Source organism: Drosophila persimilis, unplaced genomic scaffold, assembly GCF_003286085.1.
Source record: "Drosophila persimilis strain 14011-0111.01,24,50 unplaced genomic scaffold, DperRS2 tig00000000-arrow-pilon, whole genome shotgun sequence".
In the NCBI taxonomy this organism is placed as follows: Eukaryota; Metazoa; Arthropoda; class Insecta; order Diptera; family Drosophilidae; genus Drosophila; species Drosophila persimilis.
This window is the reverse complement of record NW_020825288.1, coordinates 22,257,081-22,276,592: the sequence shown is the minus strand read 5'-3', so window position 1 is coordinate 22,276,592 and position 19,512 is coordinate 22,257,081. Positions and strand designations below refer to the sequence as shown.

Here is a 19,512-nt window from a genome sequence, read left to right as displayed (position 1 = left end):
AATTTGTGGAAAAAAATTATTAGTTGTGTTTATATCCGAGTTTTTGTTAAAAATTCAAATTTTCCGCACACAATGTTTTCACTCAACTGCCAGGATTATAATGAATATAGAACAAATATATTTTGCCCCATCCGGTTTTCCTAGAAATAGGAAATAGTCATAGTCTCCCTATGAATCAATTTTTATTCAATACGACAGCACGATCGTATAGCACTTTTCAAAAACTTTCAATTGGTGTGGTGACATTTGGCTTTGAGTGAACACATTTCTCGTCTTACATTTTGGAAAACTTTGGAGAAATTTATTTGCATTATACCCGAAGTATTTTAACCACCCATGACTGACCCAACCTCCATTAAGGAACAGATCCTGGAGATGACCGCCGAGCATGTGGAGCAGCTCCATTCCATATTGTCCCTCACATTCGATCCGAAGCAATGCGAGGACACTCTACACAAACTCAAGGAGCATGCGGACAATTTCTATACGGATGTGCTGATAGAGTCGCGGGAGAAAGAAGCAGCCATTCTCGATGAGATAGCCGCACTCCGAGACGAGGCCAGCGACCTCGCCAAACTACTCCATGAGCCTGTGGACAATAGCCAGAGGCCCGACGATATGCCGCTGATGATGTGGCAGCTGAAGCTGAATAAGAGCATTGAACATCTGCGCGAGAAGGTTTCGAAACGTCGGGCGGAGATTGGAGAGGTGCTGCTCCAACAAGGGGAGCTCCGCGAAGAGCTGGGCGCCTTGCCGCGGCCTCTGGTGGCGGACAAGTTGCCCCTTCCCGAGGAGATCGACGGCTTTCGCGACCATCTCGACAATCTGCGATATCAGCGGACTCTACGCCAGAAGGAGCTCCACCAGCTGCGGCAGGCGATCAAGCAGGACATGAAGATGCTCGAGCTGATGCCCCAGACCGATGAACAGGACCTGCTGAACGATATGAACCACAACGATCTAGCCCCAGAGACGTTAGACCGGCTCCGCCAGATGCGCAACACCTATGCCGAGCAGGTCCAAGAGCTGCGCTCCAAAATCAATGACACGCGCGGGAAGATCTACGTGCTGTGGGATCGCCTCCAGGAGACAGACGGGAGCGCCATGGAACGAGTGCGTGATTGCACTGACTATTCGCAGCGCACCTTCGACATCCTCCACTTGGAGCTTCAGCGCTGCCAGGCGCTGCGCAGTCAGAACCTCAAGACGTTCATCGAGCAGCTGCGTGTCGAGATAAGCGAGTGTTGGGATCTAACGCTCAAGAGCCCGCTGGAGCGCAAGCGTTTCGCCAGTTTCTACATCAACGATTACAACGAAGACCTATTGGAGCTGCACGAACTGGAGCTGGACGATCTGAAGAGCTTCTACAAGTGCAACAAGGTGATCTTCGAATTGTACGGGACCCGTGGGGAACTCTGGTCACGCATGCAGGCCCTGGTGGCAAAGGCCAATGAACCAAAACGTTTCAACAATCGGGGCGGCCAGCTACTCAAGGAGGAAAAGGAACGCAAGGCAATCACCTCGAAACTGCCCAAGATTGAGCATCAGATCACCGAACTGGTGCGGGAGTATGAGGTGCAATCGCATCGACCGTTTCTTGTGTACGGCGAGAACATACTGGAGCTGATGGCCGGGGGCGAATGGGAGCGCTGTCCCCAGACCAAGCAGCAAAACCCGGCACTCAAGAAGGTCGGCATCCCGTCTACCACAATGACGGGCAACAACATAAGTGACAAAATGATGATGCCACCGCCGACTGCCGGTTCAAAGGGCCCATGCACGCCACTTACTTTGAGAAACATGTCCTCAATATCTAAAATCCCGTTACCAAAGACACCAACAATCCAATCGATCCCGCCCAATATGGCCAAGAGCGGTGGAAAGGTCACACGCTTGAAGAAGAAGCCAGTCACCAAATCAACAGATACAAGATCTCCCAGCGATGCAGATGAAAATGAACCTGAAAACGGGATGTCCTATAAGGAATTTACGCCCAAGAGTCGATCCACAATGATTGCAGTCGGTGGGGCTCTACGTCAGCGAAATCGTTTAGCTCTGCCACGGAATCGTCAAGTCCTCACAAACCACAATTCGATGGCGTTAGTCGCCAACTCCAACACACCTTCGAAGCCGTCAGCCGATGCTAAGCCGGAGAAGCCTCGCTTTGGCAGTAAACTGAAACTGCCATCGCCACGCCAAAGTCGCATGTGGCCGCATCCACGATGAGATTATCCATTGAATTAATTCTCCTTAGCCTTGACTGGAATCGAATCATTACCTCTTTCATTTATTTTGAAAGTTATTATTAAAAATAAAATTATCTTCAAGAAGGACAAACGAATAACAAATAAATACAATCCCAGTAACACTTTGGTATCGATATATGTATATATTTGCCAAAGTGCGTTACTGCGTTTTAAGGACAGCTGATTTTTGTTTTAATGATAGCAATAAAAATTTGTAAGTAAATAAAATTAGGGATAGCGACAGAAAAAAGGGCCAAAAGAGAACTTTTCCAACTTCGACTGTATCGTTCGATGGACAGACAGAGAAACCTGTAAAAAGAAGCTGCTCTTAATGGAAATCAGTGCCAGCAAGAAACACCGATAAATGTGTATGTATGAATCCTATTAAAGTTGAGTTAGTTTAACACCTAAATAATCTTTAGTTCCGTGTCAAACGGCACCGTGAACAATGCGAAACATCAAAATTATATCTTAAGGAATTATTTTAATGCTGTTATTTCACGATTATGTACATATGTGCCCCCTAAAACTATTGTACAATCGTTTTCCATATGTTTAGTGGGAGAAACCCCCGAGAAAAGAAACCGAAAAACGATGACTCTTCCATTTTGGGGTAAAGCTGCTGTACCGCTGGCAATGCTTCGATGGACTCCTCCATTTTGTGGCAAAGCTGCTGTTCAGCTGGCAATAGTTCGAATGGCTTTTTAAAAATTTTTGAGTAAAACGAAATTATTAATTTGTGGAAAAAAAATTATTAGTTTTGTTTATATCCGAGTTTTTGTTAAAAATTCAAATTTTCCGCACACAATGTTTTCACTTCAACTGCCAGGATTATAATGAATATAGAACAAATATATTTTGCCCCATCCGGTTTTCCTAGAAATAGGAAATAGTCATAGTCTCCCTATGAATCAATTTTTATTCAATACGACAGCACGATCGTATAGCACTTTTCAAAAACTTTCAATTGGTGTGGTGACATTTGGCTTTGAGTGAACACATTTCTCGTCTTACATTTTGGAAAACTTTGGAGAAATTTATTTGCATTATACCCGAAGTATTTTAACCACCCATGACTGACCCAACCTCCATTAAGGAACAGATCCTGGAGATGACCGCCGAGCATGTGGAGCAGCTCCATTCCATATTGTCCCTCACATTCGATCCGAAGCAATGCGAGGACACTCTACACAAACTCAAGGAGCATGCGGACAATTTCTATACGGATGTGCTGATAGAGTCGCGGGAGAAAGAAGCAGCCATTCTCGATGAGATAGCCGCACTCCGAGACGAGGCCAGCGACCTCGCCAAACTACTCCATGAGCCTGTGGACAATAGCCAGAGGCCCGACGATATGCCGCTGATGATGTGGCAGCTGAAGCTGAATAAGAGCATTGAACATCTGCGCGAGAAGGTTTCGAAACGTCGGGCGGAGATTGGAGAGGTGCTGCTCCAACAAGGGGAGCTCCGCGAAGAGCTGGGCGCCTTGCCGCGGCCTCTGGTGGCGGACAAGTTGCCCCTTCCCGAGGAGATCGACGGCTTTCGCGACCATCTCGACAATCTGCGATATCAGCGGACTCTACGCCAGAAGGAGCTCCACCAGCTGCGGCAGGCGATCAAGCAGGACATGAAGATGCTCGAGCTGATGCCCCAGACCGATGAACAGGACCTGCTGAACGATATGAACCACAACGATCTAGCCCCAGAGACGTTAGACCGGCTCCGCCAGATGCGCAACACCTATGCCGAGCAGGTCCAAGAGCTGCGCTCCAAAATCAATGACACGCGCGGGAAGATCTACGTGCTGTGGGATCGCCTCCAGGAGACAGACGGGAGCGCCATGGAACGAGTGCGTGATTGCACTGACTATTCGCAGCGCACCTTCGACATCCTCCACTTGGAGCTTCAGCGCTGCCAGGCGCTGCGCAGTCAGAACCTCAAGACGTTCATCGAGCAGCTGCGTGTCGAGATAAGCGAGTGTTGGGATCTAACGCTCAAGAGCCCGCTGGAGCGCAAGCGTTTCGCCAGTTTCTACATCAACGATTACAACGAAGACCTATTGGAGCTGCACGAACTGGAGCTGGACGATCTGAAGAGCTTCTACAAGTGCAACAAGGTGATCTTCGAATTGTACGGGACCCGTGGGGAACTCTGGTCACGCATGCAGGCCCTGGTGGCAAAGGCCAATGAACCAAAACGTTTCAACAATCGGGGCGGCCAGCTACTCAAGGAGGAAAAGGAACGCAAGGCAATCACCTCGAAACTGCCCAAGATTGAGCATCAGATCACCGAACTGGTGCGGGAGTATGAGGTGCAATCGCATCGACCGTTTCTTGTGTACGGCGAGAACATACTGGAGCTGATGGCCGGGGGCGAATGGGAGCGCTGTCCCCAGACCAAGCAGCAAAACCCGGCACTCAAGAAGGTCGGCATCCCGTCTACCACAATGACGGGCAACAACATAAGTGACAAAATGATGATGCCACCGCCGACTGCCGGTTCAAAGGGCCCATGCACGCCACTTACTTTGAGAAACATGTCCTCAATATCTAAAATCCCGTTACCAAAGACACCAACAATCCAATCGATCCCGCCCAATATGGCCAAGAGCGGTGGAAAGGTCACACGCTTGAAGAAGAAGCCAGTCACCAAATCAACAGATACAAGATCTCCCAGCGATGCAGATGAAAATGAACCTGAAAACGGGATGTCCTATAAGGAATTTACGCCCAAGAGTCGATCCACAATGATTGCAGTCGGTGGGGCTCTACGTCAGCGAAATCGTTTAGCTCTGCCACGGAATCGTCAAGTCCTCACAAACCACAATTCGATGGCGTTAGTCGCCAACTCCAACACACCTTCGAAGCCGTCAGCCGATGCTAAGCCGGAGAAGCCTCGCTTTGGCAGTAAACTGAAACTGCCATCGCCACGCCAAAGTCGCATGTGGCCGCATCCACGATGAGATTATCCATTGAATTAATTCTCCTTAGCCTTGACTGGAATCGAATCATTACCTCTTTCATTTATTTTGAAAGTTATTATTAAAAATAAAATTATCTTCAAGAAGGACAAACGAATAACAAATAAATACAATCCCAGTAACACTTTGGTATCGATATATGTATATATTTGCCAAAGTGCGTTACTGCGTTTTAAGGACAGCTGATTTTTGTTTTAATGATAGCAATAAAAATTTGTAAGTAAATAAAATTAGGGATAGCGACAGAAAAAAGGGCCAAAAGAGAACTTTTCCAACTTCGACTGTATCGTTCGATGGACAGACAGAGAAACCTGTAAAAAGAAGCTGCTCTTAATGGAAATCAGTGCCAGCAAGAAACACCGATAAATGTGTATGTATGAATCCTATTAAAGTTGAGTTAGTTTAACACCTAAATAATCTTTAGTTCCGTGTCAAACGGCACCGTGAACAATGCGAAACATCAAAATTATATCTTAAGGAATTATTTTAATGCTGTTATTTCACGATTATGTACATATGTGCCCCCTAAAACTATTGTACAATCGTTTTCCATATGTTTAGTGGGAGAAACCCCCGAGAAAAGAAACCGAAAAACGATGACTCTTCCATTTTGGGGTAAAGCTGCTGTACCGCTGGCAATGCTTCGATGGACTCCTCCATTTTGTGGCAAAGCTGCTGTTCAGCTGGCAATAGTTCGAATGGCTTTTTAAAAATTTTTGAGTAAAACGAAATTATTAATTTGTGGAAAAAAAATTATTAGTTTTGTTTATATCCGAGTTTTTGTTAAAAATTCAAATTTTCCGCACACAATGTTTTCACTTCAACTGCCAGGATTATAATGAATATAGAACAAATATATTTTGCCCCATCCGGTTTTCCTAGAAATAGGAAATAGTCATAGTCTCCCTATGAATCAATTTTTATTCAATACGACAGCACGATCGTATAGCACTTTTCAAAAACTTTCAATTGGTGTGGTGACATTTGGCTTTGAGTGAACACATTTCTCGTCTTACATTTTGGAAAACTTTGGAGAAATTTATTTGCATTATACCCGAAGTATTTTAACCACCCATGACTGACCCAACCTCCATTAAGGAACAGATCCTGGAGATGACCGCCGAGCATGTGGAGCAGCTCCATTCCATATTGTCCCTCACATTCGATCCGAAGCAATGCGAGGACACTCTACACAAACTCAAGGAGCATGCGGACAATTTCTATACGGATGTGCTGATAGAGTCGCGGGAGAAAGAAGCAGCCATTCTCGATGAGATAGCCGCACTCCGAGACGAGGCCAGCGACCTCGCCAAACTACTCCATGAGCCTGTGGACAATAGCCAGAGGCCCGACGATATGCCGCTGATGATGTGGCAGCTGAAGCTGAATAAGAGCATTGAACATCTGCGCGAGAAGGTTTCGAAACGTCGGGCGGAGATTGGAGAGGTGCTGCTCCAACAAGGGGAGCTCCGCGAAGAGCTGGGCGCCTTGCCGCGGCCTCTGGTGGCGGACAAGTTGCCCCTTCCCGAGGAGATCGACGGCTTTCGCGACCATCTCGACAATCTGCGATATCAGCGGACTCTACGCCAGAAGGAGCTCCACCAGCTGCGGCAGGCGATCAAGCAGGACATGAAGATGCTCGAGCTGATGCCCCAGACCGATGAACAGGACCTGCTGAACGATATGAACCACAACGATCTAGCCCCAGAGACGTTAGACCGGCTCCGCCAGATGCGCAACACCTATGCCGAGCAGGTCCAAGAGCTGCGCTCCAAAATCAATGACACGCGCGGGAAGATCTACGTGCTGTGGGATCGCCTCCAGGAGACAGACGGGAGCGCCATGGAACGAGTGCGTGATTGCACTGACTATTCGCAGCGCACCTTCGACATCCTCCACTTGGAGCTTCAGCGCTGCCAGGCGCTGCGCAGTCAGAACCTCAAGACGTTCATCGAGCAGCTGCGTGTCGAGATAAGCGAGTGTTGGGATCTAACGCTCAAGAGCCCGCTGGAGCGCAAGCGTTTCGCCAGTTTCTACATCAACGATTACAACGAAGACCTATTGGAGCTGCACGAACTGGAGCTGGACGATCTGAAGAGCTTCTACAAGTGCAACAAGGTGATCTTCGAATTGTACGGGACCCGTGGGGAACTCTGGTCACGCATGCAGGCCCTGGTGGCAAAGGCCAATGAACCAAAACGTTTCAACAATCGGGGCGGCCAGCTACTCAAGGAGGAAAAGGAACGCAAGGCAATCACCTCGAAACTGCCCAAGATTGAGCATCAGATCACCGAACTGGTGCGGGAGTATGAGGTGCAATCGCATCGACCGTTTCTTGTGTACGGCGAGAACATACTGGAGCTGATGGCCGGGGGCGAATGGGAGCGCTGTCCCCAGACCAAGCAGCAAAACCCGGCACTCAAGAAGGTCGGCATCCCGTCTACCACAATGACGGGCAACAACATAAGTGACAAAATGATGATGCCACCGCCGACTGCCGGTTCAAAGGGCCCATGCACGCCACTTACTTTGAGAAACATGTCCTCAATATCTAAAATCCCGTTACCAAAGACACCAACAATCCAATCGATCCCGCCCAATATGGCCAAGAGCGGTGGAAAGGTCACACGCTTGAAGAAGAAGCCAGTCACCAAATCAACAGATACAAGATCTCCCAGCGATGCAGATGAAAATGAACCTGAAAACGGGATGTCCTATAAGGAATTTACGCCCAAGAGTCGATCCACAATGATTGCAGTCGGTGGGGCTCTACGTCAGCGAAATCGTTTAGCTCTGCCACGGAATCGTCAAGTCCTCACAAACCACAATTCGATGGCGTTAGTCGCCAACTCCAACACACCTTCGAAGCCGTCAGCCGATGCTAAGCCGGAGAAGCCTCGCTTTGGCAGTAAACTGAAACTGCCATCGCCACGCCAAAGTCGCATGTGGCCGCATCCACGATGAGATTATCCATTGAATTAATTCTCCTTAGCCTTGACTGGAATCGAATCATTACCTCTTTCATTTATTTTGAAAGTTATTATTAAAAATAAAATTATCTTCAAGAAGGACAAACGAATAACAAATAAATACAATCCCAGTAACACTTTGGTATCGATATATGTATATATTTGCCAAAGTGCGTTACTGCGTTTTAAGGACAGCTGATTTTTGTTTTAATGATAGCAATAAAAATTTGTAAGTAAATAAAATTAGGGATAGCGACAGAAAAAAGGGCCAAAAGAGAACTTTTCCAACTTCGACTGTATCGTTCGATGGACAGACAGAGAAACCTGTAAAAAGAAGCTGCTCTTAATGGAAATCAGTGCCAGCAAGAAACACCGATAAATGTGTATGTATGAATCCTATTAAAGTTGAGTTAGTTTAACACCTAAATAATCTTTAGTTCCGTGTCAAACGGCACCGTGAACAATGCGAAACATCAAAATTATATCTTAAGGAATTATTTTAATGCTGTTATTTCACGATTATGTACATATGTGCCCCCTAAAACTATTGTACAATCGTTTTCCATATGTTTAGTGGGAGAAACCCCCGAGAAAAGAAACCGAAAAACGATGATTATACTATATGTACAGATAAACAATGAACAAAACTAATATTTTATTGGCTTATTAACGTTCCAATAGGTTCCTGTATTCGATCAGTATTTGCTCCTCCTGTATCAATGGCAAGTCCAAATACACAATGGAGCTGTCAATCACATCTTCGTATAAACGTTCGAAGGCCTTGTACGACTCCATCTCGGCTTTGGCCTGGTCGAGAATCGATTGGATCAGGGTTGGCGAAGCAGACTGTGATCCCGATGGACCCTGGTAGTCCAACAGGCGCGTCATCGCTTCGATGATGTTAAGTAATTCCGTTTCGGTGGTCAAACTTCTCATCAGGAACTGTATAGCCGCTTCCATGTTATTGCTGTTCGTCTCAAGAGCAGCCCGTGAAGTGTCCAAAGAAAAGCCAAGCTGTTGAAGCGTTGTGAGGAGTGCTTCATCCGCCGGCAAGGTCGCGGACAGATTGGCACGTAGCTCATCTGCCTCATTCTGCAGAAGATCGATGCTGCGATCTAGATGGTTTTTGGTGCGCCTCAGAGCCTCCACGACCAGCTGTTGCTCGTAGCCCATGTCCATAAGACGACATACGGACCTGGGACAGACCCATTCCTCACGATTGATTTCATGATTGACTTTGCGCACCTGAAGCGATTTCTTTCGTACGTCATTCAGATTCTTTTCGCGTTCAGTAATGAAATCCACAGCCCGATCAATTTGGCCAGAAGTGGCCCGCAAGGCCACCCTGGCATCTGATACTTCGAATCCCATGTCGACCATCTGCTGGAGAAGATCGGGGCTGACCTTCAGATCGGCCAGAGCAGCGCCAGCCATCTCCAGTCGCTCGTAGGCCGCGTCGCGGCGATTCATATGGAATAAGACCACGCCCTGGAGCAAGTGGAGGCGCATGATTAGAGCCCGTTCCGAACTGTTCGGTTCCTTGAAGTGATCGAGGTTTTCTCCGTAGGTGCGGCGAAAGTTCTTCTCACATATTTCCAAACGTCGTTGGGCATCCGGCAGCTGTGTGATGTTTTTCAGACACAAATAGCACCAGACTATGTCTAAGTTGATCAGAGCATAATTATCCACCGCCTCTAGGAAGGCAGTATTGCACCGGGAGAAGTATTCGTCTCCCTCCAGTAGAAGCAACAATGCCAGGTCGTACTCCTCCCGGGACATGGCGGCCCTTGCCTTCTCGCTGAAACTCAGGGCCGTGAGCAGTGTATGGGTCTCTGCTTGCGGCAGAAAGACGGGATTACCGTCCTGGTCCTCAATCTCCAGGAAACGGCGATCGGACTCCACAATCAACAAAACATCTTCGCGTATCTTTTGGATGCGGTCGTACAAGGCCGTACCCGCAGCCTCATTTCCGCGCTGACCAACCACAACCATCAGCTGCTGATTGTTCTTCAGACCCTGCGAGGACAGCGACTGCTGGCCTGAGATGATGCGCCCAGCCGAGATGATTTTGATATTGCTGCCACCGCTCACCTTCAGCCGCTGGGCCACTGTGTCCTGCAGGTCCGATCCCAGCCCATTCATCGAGCACTTGATCTCCATCATCTGGGACGTACCGCCTCGGCCCTCCACGCACCGCACATTGAATGTGGCCAGACCCGTCTCAGTGAACTCTTTGGCTGCGGCCAGCTTACGCAGGGCCCCATCCTGCATCTCAGAGAGGGCGCACTGGCAGTTCGAGACACTGATGCCCAGATCCGTACTCATCTCTTGGGACAGGCGCTCCATCTCGGACTCGATGCTGCCCACACCCTCGAAGTAGTAGGGCTCCTCCCAGAGCTTAATGTCGCGCTCGCGGAGACGAGCACGCACCTTGATTAAAGTATTATCGATTTGAGACATGTGTAAATTAAATTTTAGCAAATATTTGGGGATTTAGAGTGAAAGATTTAGTTAAGGAATAATCCAGAGATATAAAGTGTCAAATATTAGCAGTTCAAGCTAAGCGAACTAGTTCATTGTTGTGGAACCAGCTACCGGGAAATTCTACTTTCTCCTCTCAAAAAAAACCCTTGGCGTTTGCTGGCAATTATCACACCACAGATCCATCCAATGGCGACCGCAAAAATTCACTTGGGCTGCTAAACGATCCGAGGCTTAGACCAAATTAAAAGCAATAAACCGCAGACAAAAAGAGTCGAGTCCCGTGCCGTCCCGGCCAAATACGAGTACAATCAAATTGTGGCAGAGGGCACACATCCCAAACACAATAACCAACAAAAAGGGAGAAAAAAGTGCTGCCATTGTCAGCTTAACGCGCCGGTTCCGGCTGGCTCCGTGTGGCTGACAATGTGGGTAATAAATGGTAACGTGTGGTTAAGGGTTAATAACTCCCCACAAAGCCAGCGAGAAATAAGAAATAAAAGAGCAAGGCCAAGACATTTTATAGATACAAACAAAAGTGCGAAGCGTGTAGTATCTGTGGCAGAATAAGTGTTGCTGCTAATGAAAAGCACCACAAATGGCCGTCCTATCAATGGTATCGGTGGGGGCGGACGGAGGTTAGTTAAGGTCTTCTGTTCTTGGTGGGATGTAAATGTCTGGTTGGTAATAAAGTAGTCCCGGACTCTTTAATTTGGGGGAGTCGTTTGGGTTGATTTCCAGGCATGGCTTAATATCTTTAATTTAGTGAAAAAGGACAGTGGAAACTGGAGGGTGTCTTGTAACCTTGGAACTATGGTACAATGGGTATGTAAGGTGCTACTTTAAGGGTTCCTTTCAGTTAAATATATACCGAGATACTGCACTTTGTAATGAATTAACTAATTATTTACAATTTTCTTTTTTAACACTTAATACTTATCGAAATTCATTTTTACCATTTTACTACTTATCGATATCCATTTGTACTTATTTATAGCTTCGTCCATCCCTAAATGCGCTAGCGTTGAACATCCATTTGATTCTTCACATTACCATATTTTGTATTATTATTATTATTATATTCGAGACAATGTGTTAATTTCTTAAGCGATATAGACCCATAGCCGATTTTAAAGTATTCTGCCAGAACAATAATAAATAGTGCTATACATCAGGTGAATCCAATCAATCCTTTCTGATTCGCTTAGCTTAGGTTTTCACGGTTCCCGAGCTTGTGGAGTAATCAGTTGTTATTCGGAACTGATTAAAGACACTGGAAGAGCTATGATAGATCTGCAGACTATTATCCGGCTCTCCTTAGTTGTCGTGGCACTTGTTGTCGTCGTCAGCCCCCTGTTGGTACATAGTAAAAGCGTGGTCTTTGGCCAGCAAAGCCCAAATGCACGATTACTCTACGCGACGCATGTGGCAGAGCCTTCCAAGTTCTTTCGCATTACAGAAAGAAGAGTAACTTTCAAACAGGACGTAAGAAAGAAATGGCTGCAAGCATTTTCGACAAAACTCTTAATACTTTAGTTGCAGAAAAATATCAAGACTATCGGCGCCATTGTGATAGAAAACAACAACTCCACAACAGGTGGTGAGGCCTCACTCATAGAGGGTGGACCGACCTACACGTTTGCTACCATCAAATTCAAATCGAAGCGTAACCATGGCCTTAACTTTAATTTATATATCTATGATTCTGCGTAAAGTCCGCTGTGCTTCGGTAAAGATTAATTATTGGTGAAATAAAATATATGTACATATATAAAAAGAAATTGGAAATAGAACTGCTATATAGATGCATGGGGCATCTATGATTTTCATAAATGTTTTCCTTGCTGTAAATTGATGCAATTTTTGAGGGCCGTATACAGGGGAATGGTTTATTAGATCATCATCATATGGTGTCATCTTTTTTACCATTGTTTCCTCAAGATGTTGCCTTGAGATCCTCAACCTACTTTCCTTACATCCATCCTTACTTCCTTTCTGTGCCCTTTTCGTCTCTCATCTGGACGTGGCATAAGCTAAATGTCGAGTAAATGTTTCTGACAACCATGATGATGCATCGCTGCCTGCCTGCATGCGACACAATCCCAGGGACAGCCTCTTAAAAGTGCCATGTCCTGTCCTGTCCTGCCCCGATCCTGGGCATAAAATCAATGACATGTTGTCGGCGGCAAAGTTTTGGATGCACTAAGTGAGTTCTCCCACTCCCTGCCACGAGAGACACCCTCTTTATGTCCCGTCCTTTCGGCATTAAAACTAATATGAACTGATTTGCCCTCAAACAAGTTGTGGGCCTGGAAACACCCGAAAGTTGACAAATGACAAGTCACATTGTTGTACATTAAATTAATGAAATTATTTGGCAACTTTTACAGGTCATGGATGTCAGATTCTCCACATCTTCGATCTCCGCAAGACTTGCAAAAGTCTGTCAAGATTTGTGGCCCATAAATATGGGGCGCACATCATCATCAACAGTCGGACTTTACATGGGAGAGGGACCTGAATGGGATGGGATTGGGTATGACGGGCGAGGTGGCACAGTCTATTGTTGGTCATCAATCTTTTAAACAAATGCGGTTCAATGCCTTTGACAGCAGCAGAAGCAGCAGGGGGTGGAATGTGGAGGTGAAGCGAAGTGGAAAGAAGAAACGCAGCAGAAAAACTAATGAAAAAAAGGGAAAACCGGATAAAGATAAATTTCACGGAAGAAACCACCGATCGAATAAGGGAATATCCTGTATTATGAGACTATTGGTTGATTGGTTGATTGGGTTTAAGCAAGGGAGACCTTTCACCTGAAAATATTCATTTTTTATTTTCTATATATTTTTTTTATATTTTTATTCAGCTTCGCATAATCTTTAAAAATAATAAAAATAATCAAATAATCATTATTATTGAGCTATATCGAAAATAATTATGATGGATAATTTTTAATAATAATTAATAAAAATATCTTATCGAATTATATCCTATTATAAAACTTAACACAATTTGTATTGTGTTATATATTATTTATTACAATGATTTCGGTCCCAGGAACTTTTTGTTTAGCTTAGGAGTGCCTTCCAGTTATTATTATTATTATTTAATTTATTTAACAGAAATGCATAAAAATATAGGCACAAAATAAAACCTTGAACTTATTGCAGTAGTCGATCAATGGCTGCCTACTATACCAAATACAGGGAACGTATCCCGAACAATTCACAATGGCTGGAAGGGTAAAGGAATGGCTGTGCCGCAGGGTCGAAGCACAAAAAGAGCATTCACCAACGCGCCACGGGAGCTACTACCAGTGTCGGGGGCAAACACCAAACGCAACCAACCCAGTCCTGGGCATGGGAGAACCCAATGAAGTGTCGTCTGCGTCTGGATTTGATGGCCGTGCACAGAGAGCCAGGCGATGGCGATGGCGGCGACATATTACTTCCTTATTTGTGGGCTGTACCCGGGACCTTTAGCCCTGTGCCTCTCGTCCTCTGCCTCTGCTTTTGTCACGCTCTGAAAAGTGAAACATTAAGCGCAGAAGTCGCGTTGTTTTGTGTGCGTGTATCTGTGAGTGTATCGCCCATGTACGCATTAAAACAATGACTGGGCGCAAACAGTTTAAGCGCTGACAGCGAGCGAGCCAAACATCCGCTAGATAAAAATGTCCGCTAGCTGCTTGCCACACGCACACAAATTTTGATTGAATCAACTGCCACGAAGCACAGAGGGACGGGTCTCTCCTCGTGTCGACTATCTCTTTCTCCTCTGGTTAGTGGTGGAGAGCGGATGGCGGACTCCGCCCGTTACTGGGATGATAATGATAAGCGTATAAAACCATTAAGTGATTCCACTCAAATGAGCACGTTAGGATAAATGTGAAGCGAATGTTGGGGTCTCTCAACATATATTTTTTTCGATGTTTGATATCATTGTGGAAATATGAGAACGTTGCATTAGTTACACGGAAATTAGAAAGATACAATATCTTAAAAATTGCTAAAGCTAATTAGATCTAATACTGTTCCGGCTCAACATTACTAAAACTATAAAAAGGTCTCTACTCTACAATTTTTTCTATTTTCTATATCCCCCAAAACTAGGCCCATTTTGCTAGTATTTTCTAATATTCCCTTCCCTTAGCTCTAATATTCCCCTCTTTTCTGACAGCATTGAACCCACTGTGCGCTCCAATCCACTAATTGAAACCCACACACAGGGGCAAATCTCCCGGACGCTTGACTAACGGAAAGTGAATCTTTGAAAAAAATGAAGCAAAGGACAACGTTTTTTCGCCAATTTTTTTACTCTGTCTCCAACAACATGTTATGGGATGGAAGAGAGGTGTGACCGTAACAGTAACGGTGACAGCGATGTCCTTAAATCCACGGCGCAAGGCACAGAGAATACGGCATGGGGTCCCCAGAATGATAAGAGAGATGACAGGTGGAATGGCCCGGAGTGTATAAGGGGACCAGTGTCCTCTCGGGCGTTCATGTTAAATGGCCAACAAGGTGACAATGCAGATATAATGCTCATAAGCAGTCAACGCGACGGCATAAAGCGACAAACGTGCCACGACAGCAGCGACCATTATGTCGATGATTCAGATGATGATGCTGATTCGAGATTGATAATGGTTCGATGCTAACCGAAATGTCGGACGATTGACTACGGAAATTGGGGGTGGGAACAGGTGGGCAGGCAGTAAAAATGGTTTTCCTTTATCGCCCAACTTTACGCACAATATCACAGGCCAGGCAGATATGTCAGTGCAATATTAAACGATGTCGTTGAGAGCGAATTAATGATGAATGAAGGAGTTCTCCATCAAGCGAAAGGGGAGTTCATGTTTATTGAACTGAAAAGAGCGGTTGCTCACATTTATTTCATAATGGAATTATTTGATTTAACAATATTCGAACGATTTAGCTATATTATTGTATTATTATCATTGTATTACATAGATGCAGAAGTTTTTGAATGATCTAGCAAATTTGAATTATGTTTGTATAATGCTTAACGGTGGATAAAATTGGTAATCCAACGATGAGTAAGAAAAAGGAATCCTCGGGGTGAGATATACAGTACATTATCTTTATAATTCAATGTATATATTCACTTCTTCGCTTCTTGGTAGGTAGGATTGGTAGCGCATTACAAATAGCTTAAAAGCTAAAGCCGCTCGAGAATCTTGCGATCGGAAAGCGGTAACAGTATGCTGTAACAGGCTATTATCCTCGTGTGAAAACACAAAAGAATCCCTGATGGCTAAAATGGCATTCTTCGAAATAGCCAATCAGTAGTAAGGATAAGGGACGGTCGCTTTTTACACTGAATTACCAAATTCGCAACATGTTGCAGCAACATTTGCTTAAGCATGTGCAGCTTGGCAACATGTTGAATGTAAGTGTGCATCATATTGCTATGTTATTACGTGATCATGTTAAATAAATACTTATAAGATATTTTATTAACATTGAATTGGGAACCAATTTCTGCTATGTTATTAACTGGTCAAGTTAAATAAATACTTATAGGATATTTTATAAACATTGAATTGGGAAAACAAATGTGTGAAGTTTCTGAAATTTACATCCTATAGAAAACATAGGTTGGAAACCTGGGTATCTAGATGTCCGTATAGAGGGTTGAATGGTAAGAGAACACAAATTAATGGAGATATATATAGGAGCACGCAAAGAATAAAATTATAATAGGAAGACATCAAAATTAATTAATGCTACTTAGAGTAAATATACGTCTGTCCCGTATCCTTACTACTTGGTGGCGCCACCTATCGGCGATAATGTGAACTAACTTCGATCTTAATCCTGTTTCTCAACCATGTAAAATCCTCTCAAATCGATCCTTCGCTCATTTATATTCTCTCTCCTCCCACTTAAGTGTTTCCTGAAAAACGGTTTCGATGCCCTTGAACCTTTCTACTTTCTCTATAATTTATATTCCTCCTTTGTGTACCTAACACTGTCCCATAGCAAAGTGCCTATATAATAACTACTCACAGCTAACAGCTAGGACATAAACTAGTAATCTTTCAACAACGATGGATGACCTTGAAATCATTTTTATCGATTCCCAACCGGAATCAACCATAAATCTGGACTCTCAGCCGAGCTCCGTAGACCTGTCCTTGATTTTTGGGATTAAGACTCAAACCTATCTCGAGAGCAACTTGACCTGGTTAAGTGACATTAAATGGGATGATGACGACGATGACCCAAGGAATGCAACGTCTAATAATGATAATCCAGCATACATTTTCCCGGATGATGACAACATTTTCGATTTAGTAGATAATCAGGATGATGATAAAAGATCTCAACTCCAGGAACTACTTCGGGACGAAGATGATGATGACTTAATTGCTGCGGTAAAATTAGCTGAGGCGAAATTTTAATAATACGAATACATATTTATATAATAAGAATATTTTATGTATTTTTCTAAAAATAATATATACATATGTACATATATAATAAATATAACACATTTAACCACTATTTATTTTAAATGTTTCTGTTTTACTTTTGATTGGTTGAATTTCACTTCCTCTTATTACAAGAGAATCATAGGATTCGTTTGAAACAGGTTTCTTCCACGTGAGGATTACACAAAAAGAATAAGTGGATTTCAGGTAGAATAGAGGTTGTAACCTTTCCCTCATATTATTAGATTGACCCAGTAGGAATCGTTTGAAACAGGTTTGTGAACAGGTACTGTTGTTTTGGATATAAAAGATTAAGAAGGTGTTTGGGAGGGGCCTAAAAAGATACCATTTAAAAAGGAAACCCTTAGTCCTGTTTCAATAGTGAAAGTGGTTAGTTCGATACAAAAAAAATAAATAAATAAATAAAACTTAAAATGGCATCAAAAGTTCAGTGCAACATGTGTGATAAGTCCGTTGACTTTTCAGAGTTTCAATCTCATTATGAGAGATGCTCTGATTTGCGTAATAATGTAGTGTGTGACCTTTGCTCTAAGTCCATCGACTTAATAGAGTTTGATAGTCATTATGAAGCATGCTTGGGACCTAGGAATGCTTTTGAGATTCTTATGAGCAAAGGATCTAATTCAAGTGATCTTCAAGGTCCTTCAACGTCAGGAGCTTTAAAACGGCCTCGATTGGATACTCCGATGGACCTAAGGATTATTGACTGTTCAATTTGCGGTGAAAGTTACCCTTCGTCTAGGGAAAGACGCCATATGATGTCGGACAAACATAAGAATGCAAGAGCAGCTCAACTAGAGGAAAATGAAAACGTTATTTTAATTTCAACGGAGTCGCGATTTCCTTTAAAATCATATCGTGTTCACTCAAAAAAAAGTGAACAGATTGATTTAAAAGAGTTTTTTTATGATTGCAAAAATGATATTATCAATTTATTGCGTCACTGCATGAGTGAGTACAGATCCATAAAATACAATTTAAAAGTATATGGATTATACGTTAAAAACACTGATGATGAAAGCTTAACAGAAACGATGAAGCATTTCATTACTCCATACAAACCAATATATGAAAACGAGCTGATTGATGATCATCTAAATGATACAATAGAAAATTTGATAACTCTCAGCAGTGAATTCCAGGAGAAGGATTCAGGTTGGGCAATAAAGTGTTTTAAATATTTTGAACTTACCATGATAAAACTAGAGCATATCGCTGCAAACAGGTTTATCCAAGCTCCCAAAAAAATTAAGTCACGAAATGCACTCATAAATGTTAAAAATGACGATGATTTTTGTTTCAAGTGGTGTGTTTTAGCATCATTAGCCTATGGAACACACCTTAAAACTATATATCAAACAGCAGCATTAAAAAAAATTTCCCGAGATAAGTTAACAATACCATCATCCTATCGATGCGGAAACATACGGCAAGACATCATTTATTATGAAGGAGTAAGATTAAATTTTTCCGGAATTGAGTTTCCAATAACAAGCAAAGGAATCAAGCGATTCGAATCAGCAAATGAGGATTTTAGCATCAATGTTTATGAAGTCGATGAGAATGGAAAAAACGTTGTGGGACCCACAGTGAGGACTAAGAAAATTCGGACTCACCACATAAACTTGCTTGGAATTAATAGTGATAATATGCAAATGATGCATTATGCATATATAACGTGCATGAGAAAATTATGTTATTCACAACATAGTAAATCCCATAATACGGCATATTTTTGCGAGAACTGCTTGCAATTTTATAGTACAACAAATACTATACATGACACTAAAGAGTGTGGAAAAGTTGCTGCTTTGTATCCTGAACCTAATACCAAAACTGTATTCAAAAGTTTTTCTAAAAAACTATCTCCACCAGTAGTAATTTATGCTGACATCGAAGCAGTTTTGGAAAATTACGATATAAATCTTAATGATCCATCAAAATCATCAACTACTATGGCACAGAGGCATACAGCATGTGCAGCATCATTTTATATTGTACATAAATACAATGAACATCTAAATGAGATGTGGACATACGAAGGTAAATATTTTAACATTCCAGCAAAGGCAATAAACTCTTAAACATTATGATTTCGTTATTTCAGGACCGGATTGTATCCAAAAATTTTGTCAAGCACTTAGGATGAAAACCGATGGACTTTATGAGAAGTACTGGAAGTCCTATAAAAAACCAATCTATCAGTTTAACATTTGGGATGAGGATTACCAGGAACACGGTGAATGCTATGCCTGCGAGAAACAAATTTCTGATGATGATCGAGAAAAATTCTTTGATCAGTTTACAGGACAATATGTAGGTCCTATTCATAAGCTGTGTAAACAGACATTTAGATTA

At 43.4% G+C, this 19,512-nt stretch overlaps 5 protein-coding genes across 5 annotated transcripts; 4 read left to right on the top strand and 1 right to left on the bottom strand.

The window, feature by feature from the left end:
- The first annotated feature begins 283 nt into the window (after nucleotides 1-283).
- Nucleotides 284-2,341, top strand: LOC6591782 (protein regulator of cytokinesis 1). The gene has a single exon (XM_002017107.2). The coding sequence runs from the start codon at nucleotides 337-339 to the stop codon at nucleotides 2,224-2,226; it is 1,890 nt and encodes a 629-aa protein (XP_002017143.1). The 5' UTR covers nucleotides 284-336; the 3' UTR covers nucleotides 2,227-2,341.
- A 924-nt stretch (nucleotides 2,342-3,265) lies between these two features.
- On the top strand, nucleotides 3,266-5,323 carry LOC6591781 (protein regulator of cytokinesis 1). Its single transcript, XM_002017106.2, has one exon. It carries the CDS (start codon nucleotides 3,319-3,321, stop codon nucleotides 5,206-5,208), a length of 1,890 nt encoding a protein of 629 aa, XP_002017142.1. The 5' UTR covers nucleotides 3,266-3,318; the 3' UTR covers nucleotides 5,209-5,323.
- A 924-nt stretch (nucleotides 5,324-6,247) lies between these two features.
- Nucleotides 6,248-8,305, top strand: LOC113567328 (protein regulator of cytokinesis 1-like). The gene has a single exon (XM_026994735.1). The coding sequence runs from the start codon at nucleotides 6,301-6,303 to the stop codon at nucleotides 8,188-8,190; it is 1,890 nt and encodes a 629-aa protein (XP_026850536.1). The 5' UTR covers nucleotides 6,248-6,300; the 3' UTR covers nucleotides 8,191-8,305.
- A 495-nt stretch (nucleotides 8,306-8,800) lies between these two features.
- LOC6591780 (NEDD8 ultimate buster 1) lies at nucleotides 8,801-10,661 on the bottom strand. Its single transcript, XM_002017105.2, has one exon. The coding sequence runs from the start codon at nucleotides 10,653-10,655 to the stop codon at nucleotides 8,862-8,864; it is 1,794 nt and encodes a 597-aa protein (XP_002017141.1). The 5' UTR covers nucleotides 10,656-10,661; the 3' UTR covers nucleotides 8,801-8,861.
- A 1,261-nt stretch (nucleotides 10,662-11,922) lies between these two features.
- On the top strand, nucleotides 11,923-12,457 carry LOC113567445. Its single transcript, XM_026995320.1, has 2 exons — nucleotides 11,923-12,161; nucleotides 12,219-12,457. Exons 1-2 carry the CDS (start codon nucleotides 11,961-11,963, stop codon nucleotides 12,387-12,389), a joined length of 372 nt encoding a protein of 123 aa, XP_026851121.1. The 5' UTR covers nucleotides 11,923-11,960; the 3' UTR covers nucleotides 12,390-12,457.
- Nucleotides 12,458-19,512: the final 7,055 nt, after the last annotated feature.

Excerpts from the sequence above, each read along its gene's own strand:
- LOC6591781 (XM_002017106.2), top strand. The coding sequence starts at position 3,319 with ATGACTGACCCAACCTCCATTAAGGAACAGATCCTGGAGATGACCGCC.
- LOC6591782 (XM_002017107.2), top strand. The coding sequence starts at position 337 with ATGACTGACCCAACCTCCATTAAGGAACAGATCCTGGAGATGACCGCC.
- LOC113567328 (XM_026994735.1), top strand. The coding sequence starts at position 6,301 with ATGACTGACCCAACCTCCATTAAGGAACAGATCCTGGAGATGACCGCC.
- LOC113567445 (XM_026995320.1), top strand. The coding sequence starts at position 11,961 with ATGATAGATCTGCAGACTATTATCCGGCTCTCCTTAGTTGTCGTGGCA. Across the intron at positions 12,162-12,218 it reads GAGTAACTTTCAAACAGGAC|AAAAATATCAAGACTATCGG; the intron begins GTAAGAAAGAAA and ends CTTTAGTTGCAG.
- LOC6591780 (XM_002017105.2), bottom strand. The coding sequence starts at position 10,655 with ATGTCTCAAATCGATAATACTTTAATCAAGGTGCGTGCTCGTCTCCGC.